This window comes from Gopherus flavomarginatus, chromosome 15, assembly GCF_025201925.1.
Source record: "Gopherus flavomarginatus isolate rGopFla2 chromosome 15, rGopFla2.mat.asm, whole genome shotgun sequence".
Taxonomy (NCBI): domain Eukaryota; kingdom Metazoa; phylum Chordata; order Testudines; family Testudinidae; genus Gopherus; species Gopherus flavomarginatus.
This window is the reverse complement of record NC_066631.1, coordinates 21,452,208-21,465,588: the sequence shown is the minus strand read 5'-3', so window position 1 is coordinate 21,465,588 and position 13,381 is coordinate 21,452,208. Positions and strand designations below refer to the sequence as shown.

Here is a 13,381-nt window from a genome sequence, read left to right as displayed (position 1 = left end):
TTTCACCTCACTTTAAAAACTACTTGGTTACAAAATCAGACACAATAATACGAAAGTGTCAGCATACTATTACTGAAAATTTGCTTACTTTCTCATTTTTACCATATAATTATAAAGTAAATTGATTGGAATATAAATATTGTACTTACATTTGAGCCTACAGTATACAGAACTGTATAAACAAGTCATCTGTATGAAAATTTAGTTTGTACTGACTTTGCTAGTGCATTTTGTGTAGCCTGTTGTAAAACCAGGCCAAGATCTAGATTAGTTGATGTACCCCCGGAAGATGTCTGTGTACCCCTAATTGAGAATCACGGATCTGCACAACAGTGAAACAGCCTGGCAGTGCAAGCCCAAGTTGGTTGGCTTGGGTCAGCTGTGGTTGTTTAGTTGGGGTGTAGACATACCCTGCTTTGGCTTTTGACCCAGTACTCTGGAGCATAGGCACCAACTTTTCCCAGCACCGGTGGGTGCTAGAGCCCCCCTGGCCCTTCCCCCCCCATTCCAAACCCTTCTCCAAAGTCCCCGCCCCAACTCCATGCCCTTCTTACCCCTATTGGACCCCTTCCCCAAATCCCCTCCCTGGCTCTGCCTCTTCCCTTGAGCGTGCCGCATTCCCGCTCCTCCCCCCTCCCTCCCAGTGCTTGCTACAGTTGTTTGGCAGTGGCAAGCACTGAGAGGGAGGGGGGAAGAAGCAGGATGTGGCACACTCAGGGGAGGAGGCGAAGGCGAGCTGGGAGCTGCCAGTGGTGCAGAGCATCTACCAATTTTTCCCCGTGGGTGCTCCAACCTTGGAGCACCTATGGAGTCAGCACCTATGCTCTGATGCCTCATGTCCTGGGTGCTGACAGATGTGAACAGCAACAAGACACAGCTGTTCTGTCTGTATGCCATTACTGCCAGTTAAATAAAATGTGTCAAATGAATGCAGTTTAATCCCTCCCACCTCCAGCATTGATTAAGCCTTTAGCTTCAGTTTTGCAACATCTAACTTGTAGGTGCCTTGCTTCCTGATGGACTGCACAGTGATGAATTAGGTACCAGCCTCTTTATACAATAAAAGGGGAGTGAGGTGACTAAGAATGGAGTTCACAAAACCAAGCAAGTTTAGCTAGCAGGAAATCCTGAGGAGAGGGGTAGTTAAACTCTAGACAGGTATCTAAACTCTTGAGATTCACATGAGTGAACCCTCTCCTAGATTTAGATGCCTAAGCCAGCTGAGCCCTTCCTCACAAAATGAAGTGGTTTCCGTTTGTTCAGTGATTATTGCAGTCACCCAGGATGTGGGTTCAAATTGTCCCTACCTAATTTATTGGGCCAGAAAAAGTCAGAATTACTCCATGGCTTAGTGGTTAGGGTACTCATATGGGAGACCTAGATTCCAAGCCCAGCTTCAATTAATATTTAAGTATCTTACATAAAATGGAACAGCTCCAACAGGAGAGAATGAAAATAATCCAACTCATCTTCCTTTACAGCCTGCTAGTTAGGGCATCCTGATGGGAAAACTGGGTTCAAATCCCTGCTCCAAATCAGAAAGCATGGGGATTCAAAGCTGAGTCTCCTACATCCCAGGTGAGTGCTCTACAATTAGGTTAGAGTGTGCAAGGGAGGGCATGACCTCTAGAAGCAACCAGAAAAACTACTCTAGAGTGGAAAACTCTGTAAGTCTTAACCAAAGGAAAACATCAGTAACACTTTGCATTTACAACGAGTCCTTGTGGCACCTTAGAGACTAAGGGCATGGCTACACTTGCAGATGTAGAGCACTTTGAATTAAACCAGCCTTCGTAGAGCACAGTAGGGAAAGCACTGCAACCTGTCCACACTGACAGCTGCAAGCGCACTGGCGTAGCCACATGAGCAGCTCTTGCAACCGCCAAAGAGAGCAGTGCATTGTGGTAGCTATCCCAGCATGCAATTGGCTGCAACGTGCTTTTCAAATTGGGGGGATGGCGTGGAGTGTGACAGGGAGTGTGTTTTGTGTATGTGGAGGGAGAGAGAGTGGGTTTTTGGGGGCTGAGAGCATGTCAGCATGTTGTCTTGTAAGTTCAGACAGCAACAGATCCCCTTCTGTCCCCCCGCCTCTCTCTCTCACACAGTATTCCACAGTAATGGTTGCTTTGTCTCGGAGCAGATAAGCAGGCTGACTGTCAGAAACAGAGCTTTCAAAGGGCATATTCGCATGCCTGCAGTGATTCCAAAACAATGACAAGAGTGGCCACTTAAGGGGATTATGGGACATTTCTGGAGGCTGATCAGAGTGTAGTAATACAACACCTCATTCACACTGATGCTCGGGCATTTCAGCCAATGTTAATCTTCTCACTGAGGTGGAATACCAGGAGTGCTCTAGCCCTGGAGTCAGAGCGCTCTATGTACCTTGCCAGTGTGGACGGGTAGTGAGATAGGGTGCCCGGGGCTGCTTTAATGTGCTCTAACTTGCAAGTGTAGCCGAGTTCTAACAAATTTATTTGGACATAAGCTTTCATGGGCTAGAACCCACTTTATCAGATGCATGGAGTGGAAAATACAGGAGCAGGTATAAATACATGAAAAGATGTGATTTGCCTTACCAAGTGTGAGGTCAGTCTAATGAGGCAATTCAACTGACAGCAGGATACCAAGAGAGGAAAAATAACTTTTGAAGTGGTAATGAGAGTGGCCTATTCCAGACAGTTGACAAGAAGGTGTGAGTAACAGCAAAGGGAAATTAGTATTGGGAAAATTAGGTTTAGGTTTTGTAATGACCCAACCACTCCCAGTCTTTATTCAGGCCTAATTTGATGGTGTCCAGTTTGTAAATTAATTCCAGTTCTGCAGTTTCACATTGGAGTTTGTTTTTGAAGTTTTTTTGTTGAAGAATTGCCACTTTCAGGTCTGTTATTTAGTGACCAGCGAGACTGAAGTTTTCTCCTACTAGTTTTTGAATGTTATGTTTTCTGATGTCAGATGTGTCCATTTATTCTTTTGCATAGAGACTGTCCGGTTTGGCCAATACATGGTGTGACGAACTGAGAATGTTCTTAATGTTTTCTCTGAATACTGTGTTGGTGCCTCAGTGTCCCCTATGCAGTTCTTAAGCATCTAGGTGGTGGAATAAGGGTGTGTGATTGTCGCAGAGCAAAAGGCCAGTGTACATAAATGCCTGACACTGTCTCCTAGGAACTGATGGCCTGGGCCCCTCCTCTGCAAAGGTGCCAAATGAAGGTGTTGGAGACAAAGAGATCAGGTGACCTCCTGGTCCGGAAAATGAACTTAGCGGAGGACAAGGAGGTAGAGGGGGTTTTCAGTCTGGAGCTGGCTGGGGACGAGGAGTGAAGTGCAGACATGGGGGTCTGGCTCACTGCTCCCCAGAATGGACCCGGACGAGGGGTCCCGTTCACTGTACCTACAAGCTCTGTTTTAGACTGTGTTCTTGTCATCTAATAAACCTGTTTTACTGGCTGGCTGAGAGTCACGTCTGACTGTGAAGTGGGGGTGCAGGACCCGGTGGCTTCCCCAGGACTCCGCTGGGGTGGGCTAACTGTGGGAAGCTCATGGAGGGGCAAAGGATGCTGAATGCTCCAAGGAGAGATCCAGGAGGTGAAGACGTGGGAGCTTCTTGCCCTGAAAACAGTCTGCTCCAAGGGGGAGGATGCTCCCCAAAGTCCTGACTGGCTTTGTGGGGAGCAGTTCCAGAGCATCGCCCGGTAGGGTGACCTGACAGCAAGTGTGAAAAATCGGGACAGGGAGTGGAGGGTAATAGGAGGCTATATAAGAAAAAGACCCAAAAATCGGGATTGTCCCTATAAAATCGGGACATCTGGTCACTCTATTGCCCGGGGACTCCGTGACACATGGAAATGGCAACAAACAGTACAAGACTTTCAAAATCTTGATCTTAAACTCAGTACACATTATATGAAAATTATGTACAAAGAAAACCACCAATAAATAATAGATTACGTTTAATAGCACAACGAATCTGAACCACTTAATAAATTATAGAAATGCTAAAATGATGCCATCTGTGAAGTAGGAACATGTCATCTAACTATTGCAAAGAATAGTTATACAAGGAGAGTATATTTTGGCTAAAGACCTAGGGGAAAACCAATACACATTTTAAAAAGTTGCTGTCAGATCTTTGACTATGGCCCGGGTGAAAGTAACTTAACAGGACTTACTGGTACTGCTGGAGTCATGAGGGGGCATGGCCTCAACCAGAAGAGGCGGGGCCTCTCAAAATTTAAAGGCCCTGGTGCACCAGCTGTGTCTGGGAGTCCCAGGGCCTTTAAATCAACCCTGGGCTCTCAGCCAGAGCTCTAGGCGGGCAGGATTCAAAGGGCTCTGGGCTGCCCGCAGCTGCAGGAGCTCTGAGCCCTTTAAATCCCCGCCACGGAAGCCAGTGCGGTCCGGCACAGCATACTAGCTCTTGCCGGTATGCCGTACCAGACTGTGCCAGCTTCCTTTCACCTCTGACTATGGACATAAAAGGCCCATAATCTCAAGGAGAACACATTAAACTACGTGGAAGTTGGTTTAAGACTGGTAGAACTGATCCGGCTAAGCTTTGAAGATGGGGATAGGAGCTATTTCAAATCTGATGCTTAAACCACTCCATTAAACATGTTATGCTTTATTTACACGTAGGCATACATTCCTATGGAAAGCAAACCAGAGCATGCAGAAGAACAGTAACTGTGAAGATGATAAAGCATGTCTCATCTTTACATAAGGGGCAATATCCGAAGTTGTTACTCCCAATTAAGTCCTTTTGCTGCTTCTAAGTAGGGCCTGCCCTCACCCTTCTCCTCCGTCTCCACTGAGGCTCCGGCTTTAGCGTCGTACCTGGGGCTGATAACACCGCCCGAAATGCAGGGCGCTGAGCAAGCTGCGGTGCTCCGGGGCTGCCTGTAAAACGGGGGGGGGGTTGGTCCCTCCTCAGGGTGGGGTTCTGCACACGAGGCCCTTGGAGGGCGGAAACGGCGAGGCGCGCTCAACCCCGCACCCCGGGGGCTGCAGAAGAGGATTGTTTTAGGCAGGGGCGAGGAGCGGAAAAACGAGCGCGGGAGGCCACAGCCGCCTTCTTAGCAAGGGCCGCGAGCGAGCCCACCGCCACCCCCGGGCCCAGAGCGAACGTTCTACGTCACACCTCGTGGGCGGGGCGCGAGCGTCTCGCTTCCCGCGCCCCTGGACCCGGACCCTCTCCGCAGCTAAACGAGAGCGTGCGCGTGTTCTCTGAGCGCTCGAACGGCGGTTAGAAAAACGTCTCAGGCAGCGGCGCGCGCTGGTGGAGGGAGGGCGCTCCCGGCTCCCCCTCCTCCCATCACGTGACACTCGACCACTCCCTCCTCTCGTTGTGTCCGCGCGGCGTCGCACTCCGGGTATTTGAACCGCGCTTCCGCCATCTTTCCAGCGCCTAGTCACTGAGGGGAGCGACACCGAGAGACCTCTCGGGAAGGTAACGGGGCCAGGCCCCCCCGCATTCCCTGCCGGGATCGGGAGAGCTGGGATGGGTTTAGGAGGGGTGACTGAGGGGGGTGGGAGCCGTCGGTCGCCGCCTAGGAATGGGGCTGGGGGAGAGGTGAGGCCTGGCTGGGGGCCGCTCCCATCTCCTTTCTTTCGCGATGGGGCGTCTGGGCCTGTTCGCCACAGAAGGCGCGGGGCAGGCCTGGCTGGAGGAGCAGAGGGGGCCTGATGTGGCCTGGGTGCCCGCAGAGGGGGGAGGGGAAGTGGCGCGCGCTGCTCCGTCATCGTGGCGCGGGGAGGCCGCGGGGCCCGTTGGAGGGTCGGGGGAGCGGGAGGCAGCCTGGGCCCCTCCGGATTCCCGCGCCCCGGTTGACTGAGATGGTCCCGTCTCAGAGGCGGGATGTTGGCTCGGCGCGGAAGGAGGGAATTGAGTCGGACATCCCGCAGGGCGAGCCCAAGCTCGCCTTCCCCTGGAGGCGCCTTCCCGGCCCCGTGGGCCAGTCCTCCCGCATCGGGACTGGCGACAGGGGGGTTCAGGTGGCTCCCTCTGTAGGTCTGGGGTCCAGGTGGGGAAGTGCTGCCGCCATTATAGCTCATTCTCCCGCCCCGTGCGGCGCAGCGCGGCGCTTCCTGTCCCGATGAATGGGGCCTGGACCACGCGGGGAGTTGGCGGGCTGGGAGGAGCCAGAGTCTCTGCGTCGGAGGCGGATGGTGACCGCAGCGCAGAGCTCGGCGCCCCCCCCGCTGCCGGGCCCTGCGCCGTCTGGCGTGCTGAGCTCTCACGCTGCCATTTCTCCCGCAGACCCAGCATGGCCGCCCAAGGAGAGCCCCAAGTGCAGTTTAAGGTACGGAGCTGGCGTGGCGCGGGCAGGTCTGACTCGCTGGGCAGCTCCATGCATCATTCCTGGCCGGCGTTAGCGCAGCTGCGGATTTGGAGCTGAGGTTTTGACTCCACTTACCAGTATAATAACTTTTCAGAGTAGGGCCTAGAGTGAATTTCTGTTATGCTGTACATGTTAGCTGCTATGCCTAATTCGAGTTGTAGTTTAATTTAAACTTTTTAAATAGTTGTGGTGCACAACATAAAATTTACTCCGGTTGTGAATTAAAAGTACTTCCAAATGCTCCCTCTCCCTAGTTCCTTTGTCACTTTTTTGCTTTGTGGTAGTCTCCTACCTTACCACTTATTTCCTGTGTTGTGTGGAAGTGTCAGATGGCAGGAAAAACTCATTTTAGGTAGTGTGCTAATCAGTGCACCATGTGACACACTTTCTCTGACTCCTTGCTATATCAGTCTTGGGCGTTTGTGTAGAATAGGAAGAAAATCACAAATTATTTATTATGTGATGTCCTGTTAAACACTTTGGAAGGTAAACTGTCTTTTCTAAAACTCAAATACTGTCATATTACATATTTCTTGGTTTGGACAATGCAAGTCAACTTCATAGTCTGGCTTTCGTGCTAGTCCAGTGCTGTAGTGTTTGAATAACAAGTACTGTAGGAGGGTCTTATTAACTGATCCAATTTTTTTGAAAAATAGAAATGGTTATATACAACATACAGAAAAGATGTGCTTTAAGATTTGGCACTTTCAGGCCACCTCTAGAATGTTTTTTTTTAATCTGGATTTAATAATCTGTAACTGGTAGGACCAAGTTTAACACTTTTTTCTTTTAATTGAAAGCTATGTGGTGTGTTTGTATAAGGCAACTTGAAACTGTGGTAATGTCAAATAATGAAACATAACAAGCTGGGCATTAACTGCTTTTACGTAGTTTATAACTAAAAAACAAAACCATGTAATCTCCCTGCATGAAGCAATTTCTAGGATTGGTGTTTTAGTTTAAAAATTAGCTAAAAGTGGCTAATAGTTTTATAAAGAGACTTTAAAATGTGTTAGCTTAATTTGTTTTCTGAAATCTTTCAACAGCTTGTCTTGGTTGGTGATGGTGGTACTGGTAAAACAACATTTGTTAAACGTCATTTGACTGGTGAATTTGAGAAGAAGTATGTAGGTATGTTTAAACAGTTGGCGATTCTAATGTTAGTTTCAAATATTACATAAGCAGTTTCTAAATGTAACCTTTTAATTGCAGCCACACTGGGTGTTGAAGTCCATCCTCTGGTGTTCCACACTAACAGAGGCCCAATTAAATTTAATGTATGGGACACGGCTGGTCAGGAGAAATTTGGTGGTCTGCGGGATGGTTACTATATTCAGGGTAAGTGTAAATAATATTCTGTAGTTTTACAGTAGCTCCCTAGTAACTATACAGGGAGGGGTTAGTAATATGACAATAGTTGTACTAAAAAAGAGCATCCCACCCTAAGCAAACTGTAGCCATGCCAGCATTAGGAAGTTGTCACACTATTCTGTATATTGTTTTCATAATAATCTATGACACTCTCCAGTAAAATATATGGAGATAGCTCTATCTCATAGAGCTGGAAGGGACCCTGAAAGTCATTGAGTCCAGCCCCCTGCCTTCACTAGGCAGGACCAAGTACTGATTTTACCCCAGATCCCTAAGTGACCCCCTCAAGGATTGAGCTCACAACCCTGGGTTTAAGCAGGCCAATGCTCAGACCACTGAGCTATCCCTCCCCATTAAATGGTATAACAAACTAATCGAGAAATGGGCTGCCAGGCTTAAATTTCCCATTTAAAGAGAATCAGAAACTGCATTAAAAAGAAATATTTCCCTTTTAAATTTTTCTAAAGTAGCTATTCTTTATGTATTTGACTCAGTTGAGTGCATTTAATTCTTTGCAGAGCGTCTGTAAAGAGTTTGTTCTTTTACCTGCCTTTAGAAATATGAGGAACCAAGTCAGGCCTCTTTGTTCTTTGAAAAGTTTCTTGGGCTAGGGTGAGAGACATAAGTTCATCTTGAGATATGTACCGTAAACTCTCAAGTTGCTGAAGGCCTGAATAGATTGTCTGAGACTGGTTTACACCTATTTGAATGATGTTTTTTAGAAATATTTGGGCAAATAAAACTTCTTGAGGAAGTCTTTGTGTACCCTATCCATGTGATACCCTGGTTTTCAATGGGACTACTTGTATGAATAAAATTACTGGGTGATTTAGGGTTTGTAGGATTGGACCATAAAATGTGAGCAGGCAAATGATCCTGTGCTGGTCTAAGGAACTCTTTATATTTTCCTATGGAGCAGAAGGTGTCCTGACAGAATTATTAGGCAGAAAAAAAACCCTGTGAAATACTCTAAGGATAGAGTGGACTGAGGGTTGTGCTTACAGGAGGACCCCTCATTCCTATATCTTTCATCCAGCGCTAGTAAATTATTTCTTTTAGATGTATAAGTTTTCATATTTATCTTTCAGCTCAGTGTGCCATCATAATGTTTGATGTAACATCAAGAGTTACATACAAGAATGTACCTAACTGGCATAGAGATCTGGTACGAGTATGTGAAAACATCCCTATAGTGTTGTGTGGCAACAAAGTGGATATTAAGGACAGAAAAGTCAAGGCAAAGTCAATTGTCTTCCACAGGAAGAAGAATCTTCAGGTATGATTATCTGTTTTCAGGAAATCTTGTGTTTTGATTTTCGTCTATTGGCCTAAACAGTACTGTTGCAGCCGTTGTATTCTGAAGGTAAAATGCAATGCTGAGCACTTAGGCATTTCTCATTACCAATGATAGTTAACTACAAATGCAGTAAAAGATTAAATCACTTTTTTTCCATATGAACAGTATTGAGGATTGTAACAGTTGATACAGATAGGAAGTTAAAGGTGGTATATTCCCTTCATTAGGACTAATGTTGACTTCTGACAAAGATGTAGGACCCTGAACTCAGTCTTGATATAAAGCTCTTCATCATTTAAAGAAGCTGATAACAGAGTAAAAAGGGAACCCTAACATTCATTAGAATTTGATAATTCAGAGCAGGTAGGCCAAATGTGAACCTGTTCAGAGTGGAGCTCTTCACAGTCTTGTGCACTTAAGAAAAATAAAAACAGATTCTTACTGGAATAAAAATCAAGGTGTAGATCCAGAAATCTGATGCCTTGATAGACAACTGAAATGTCTTAACTTGCTTTTTTGTTATGGGACTGTTTAGTGGCCTGTTTCTATCCACGTGTCAACCGGTTTAGTTTCCCAAAGATCACTGGGAGTAAAGCAGGTGAAAACCTTGCAGTTGAGACCTTTGTCACAGCCAAACTTAGCAGTATAACAAGGTCTGACTTTCCAACAGTAGATGTGTCAACATATTTCAGCTGTGTGAGTGTATGTATATATGACAGTTCTCTCTTTTGCAGTACTATGATATCTCAGCTAAAAGTAACTACAACTTTGAGAAGCCCTTCCTCTGGCTTGCCAGGAAACTAATTGGAGATCCCAACTTGGAATTTGTTGCCATGCCTGCTCTTGCGCCCCCAGAGGTTGTTATGGACCCAGCATTGGCAGCACAGTATGAGCAAGACTTACAGGTAACTGCTCTGACAAAATGGTACAGAGTTCCAATGTTTCTCTAACATGGATGCCTGAGAAATCAACTGCTATAAGGAGTTCAAACTCTATAGCTAGTTGCTAAATAGAATTCTATGTTTTTCAGATTGCTCAGACCACTGCCCTGCCAGATGAAGATGATGACCTGTAAGGGATGAAGCTGGAGCCCAGCGTCAGAAGTCTAGTTTTATAGGCAACTGTCCTGTGATGTCAGTGGTGCAGCGTGTTTGCCACTTTATTATCTAGCTGAGCAGAACATGTGCTTAATCTTTGGGATGCTGAGAGATGAATGGGCTTCGGAGTGAATGTGGCAGTTTAAAAAAAAAAAAAAAAAATTCCTTCATATTTTGGACCTGCATATCTAGCTGTTTTTTGGACTGCAATTACTTCCCCCTTGAGTTTCAAATCTAATTAAGACTGCTGCAGTCACATCACAGTATTCAGTGGTAAATCTTGTTTGTTACTGTCATTCCCATTCCTTTTTTGTTTAGATCATAATAAAGTTGTATTTCAAATATCTAAACAAGTGAACTTTCATGCATTGTTAGGAGTAATTTTAAATAATGTCTCCTATCTTTGAATAGATGCTAATATAGTATTGAATTTTAATTTGATTTTTTTACACTTGGAATAGGTATGCAACAAGTAGTAAATTAAAAGGTAATGTAATATAGTAATCTTACAGATTTCTTGAAGCCTGATTTAAACACTGACTTTTAAACCGTGAAGTGTAACTTAACTAGGAAAAACAAAAGCAGTGAACTTCTGAGGGCTTGTCTATGGGTTAATGTACTTGCATGCTAGGGGTGTGTGAGTAGTCTGCGTGGACCACGCTTGTGCACACTAAAAGTTCCTTAGTACTTACTAGGTAGAAGTACACCAGGGAGCTTTTAATGTGTACAAGCATGGTTGACATGGGCCAACCACTGCATGTGTTAATATGCTTTTTAAAATCACCCCCTTGTGCACATTACCCTACCATGTAGACAGTCCCTGAAGGATTGTCAAGTGTAAATGGATTGAAACAAGTGTAAAATGTAGGTCTAAACGTGTTAATGGCTGCATTTGAAATGCAGATACTGACTGCTTGCAGGGATTCTTATTCTAGGAATACAGTACCAAGCTCAACCTCCATACTACCTTTTTAAAAAAAAACAACCAATCTTCAGTTCTGATTTGCAATTTATTAAAATGAACTTTGAAATTCAGAGGGCTCCATGCTATAGCAACCAGAACGTAGTCAGCAATAGGCCTCTTTAATATTAAAGTGATGTACAAATTATAGCAGAGCTAGTGTTCTGCTATATTTAAGGCTGAGTGTTCCTCAGTGAATACAGTGAAATGGGCTCTTCGTTGAGCATTGTAGCTCGCTTTCCACTGAAGAGTTACAGTTAGTAAAACTTGAGTCTAATTCCATGCTTGACTGAACTACGTAAGTCTTTACCAAACCACAGCTTTTCAGCACAGATAGTGGAAAATGTCAACTTCAACACTAAATTTACTGGCACTTATACCAGCTGTACACACCAAAATGGAAGTTTTTAAGGGAAATAATTTTCAGTAGTGTTCAATTAAGTACATGAATTGGTCAGTTTTGTATTTTTGGTTTCTTAATAAAGTGAAACATTTCATTTATTCCTCAACTTGCATGTTTATGTACATAGTTATTACTTGGATAATACTACCACCTTAAAGCACCCTTGTTACCAGCAACAAGTGTACGGCCATAGTCATTATCAACATTTCCTTCCAAAAACAAGTCAGATATTAATTGTCTAGATTCACTTCGGAAACCAGTTTACAGATAATTATGGCTTAATGGGAAGAGCAGAAGTGGTCCTTCATGGGCAGGATTAATAGCAGCCTTTTCATTCTGCATTTGATCTTATCTGCAGTCAAGACATCCAGGTTCTCTTCCCAAGCTTGAGCTGGACTGTGCTAGAGAAAAAGATCAATCTGCTTGAATCAAACAGCCCCTGAACGTAGGCTTCTGCTTCATATATTCTGCCACTAAGATTTAGGCTATGTCTACAGTTTGAGGTAGAGCTGTGATTTGATTCCTGATTTGAGGAAAAACATGCTAGTTCTGAGCAGACTTGCACGCTAAACGTAAGAGTGCTCACAACAGCATGAGCAATGGAATGGGCTAGCTACATGGAATGTGTGCCTGTCAGAGACCCTCTCCCTGCTCTTCAGACACCTAGCCTCTTCCACTGCTGTGGCTACACTGCATTTAGCATGCTAGTTTAATCAGAGCTAGTGAATATTTAGCCTTTAAGTAGCAATTGCCTCCACAGCTAAGAATGTAGCTGCACCCTAAATTGGTGGTCTCCAAGCTGGAGTGAGGCCCCAGCCACTCTGCCCCTGGCTCCAGCCCCAGCTGAGGCCCTCCCTGGGGTTAGCCTCAGCCCCTCACCACAGGCTGGCCCTGGCCCTTTTGGCTGTGGGCTGAACTGCAGCTCCGGCTCCCTGAAATGGTGGGGTGAGGACAAGTTACATTATGGCTAAGTGGGGACACAACATAAGTTTGGGGGACCACTGCCTAAATGAACACTATTAGCGAATGCTGCCAGGTTTAAACTCACCTATTTACTATATTAGGTTCTACAACAGATTTTTGATTTTAAAGTTCACTGGTTCCTTTTGGGAAATAGATTAATTTCGGTCTTGGTATTTTTTTCCAAATCAGTATGTGCAAGTAGCTTTATATACTAGTTAGTTTGCAAGTTGGCCCTAGCTAACTGCCTGCCCTTTCTTTCACTTCCCCTCCTCCCCCAAAATGGTTTCTTGTCACCACTTTTACCCCTTAATTGTTTTAGCAGGAGAACCCCTAGTACTTTGTGATATCTTTGTTTTGCATGTGTTGTGGCTTCTGCAAAATAGTGGAGTATGGCTACAGTGTAGTTTTATCTGATGTGCACATACTTTAAATGTAAGACATCCAAAGTGCAAACAACTTCATGAAATTGTGCATTTTGTAAAATGCCAGATGCTGGATCTTTCAGTTGTTGGAGTTTGACCTCTAGTGACCTTACCATTTCCCCCCCCCCCCCCCTTCAAATCTATCAGTCTTCCTGGACCTTTTCACTGCAATATCATTTGGCCTAGTAGAGTAGGCTGGAATCTTTTTTGAAATCTCATTGCAGGTTTTTCAGGTGACTGGAGGATGGTGCTGTAGAATAGCAAAATTATTCCATGTTTATAGGGCTGAGATCATGCTCTCCACAGCATTTCCAGGGTCTGTTAGACTAAGGACCTGAACTGATCCTGAATTGTCAATGAGGCCAATATCACATGTTGTCTTAGTGAGTACCAGCAGTGTACAATTACAACTTTTTGTCAGATTTTTTTTCATGAACACTCTTGTGATAAGAAATAAGATCAGTTTTTGCTAATGTTTCAGGACTAGTTTGTGTTAGAGCCCATTGTCTTGCTAAATTTAAAAGCA

The 13,381-nt window shown here is 45.1% G+C and overlaps 1 protein-coding gene across 1 annotated transcript; it reads left to right on the top strand.

Annotated features, from left to right (window-relative positions):
• The first annotated feature begins 5,193 nt into the window (after positions 1–5,193).
• On the top strand, positions 5,194–11,576 carry RAN (RAN, member RAS oncogene family). The gene is made up of 7 exons (XM_050923558.1): positions 5,194–5,449; positions 6,260–6,302; positions 7,388–7,472; positions 7,554–7,679; positions 8,801–8,988; positions 9,744–9,914; positions 10,040–11,576. Exons 2-7 carry the CDS (start codon positions 6,267–6,269, stop codon positions 10,082–10,084), a joined length of 651 nt encoding a protein of 216 aa, XP_050779515.1. The 5' UTR covers positions 5,194–5,449; positions 6,260–6,266; the 3' UTR covers positions 10,085–11,576.
• Positions 11,577–13,381: the final 1,805 nt, after the last annotated feature.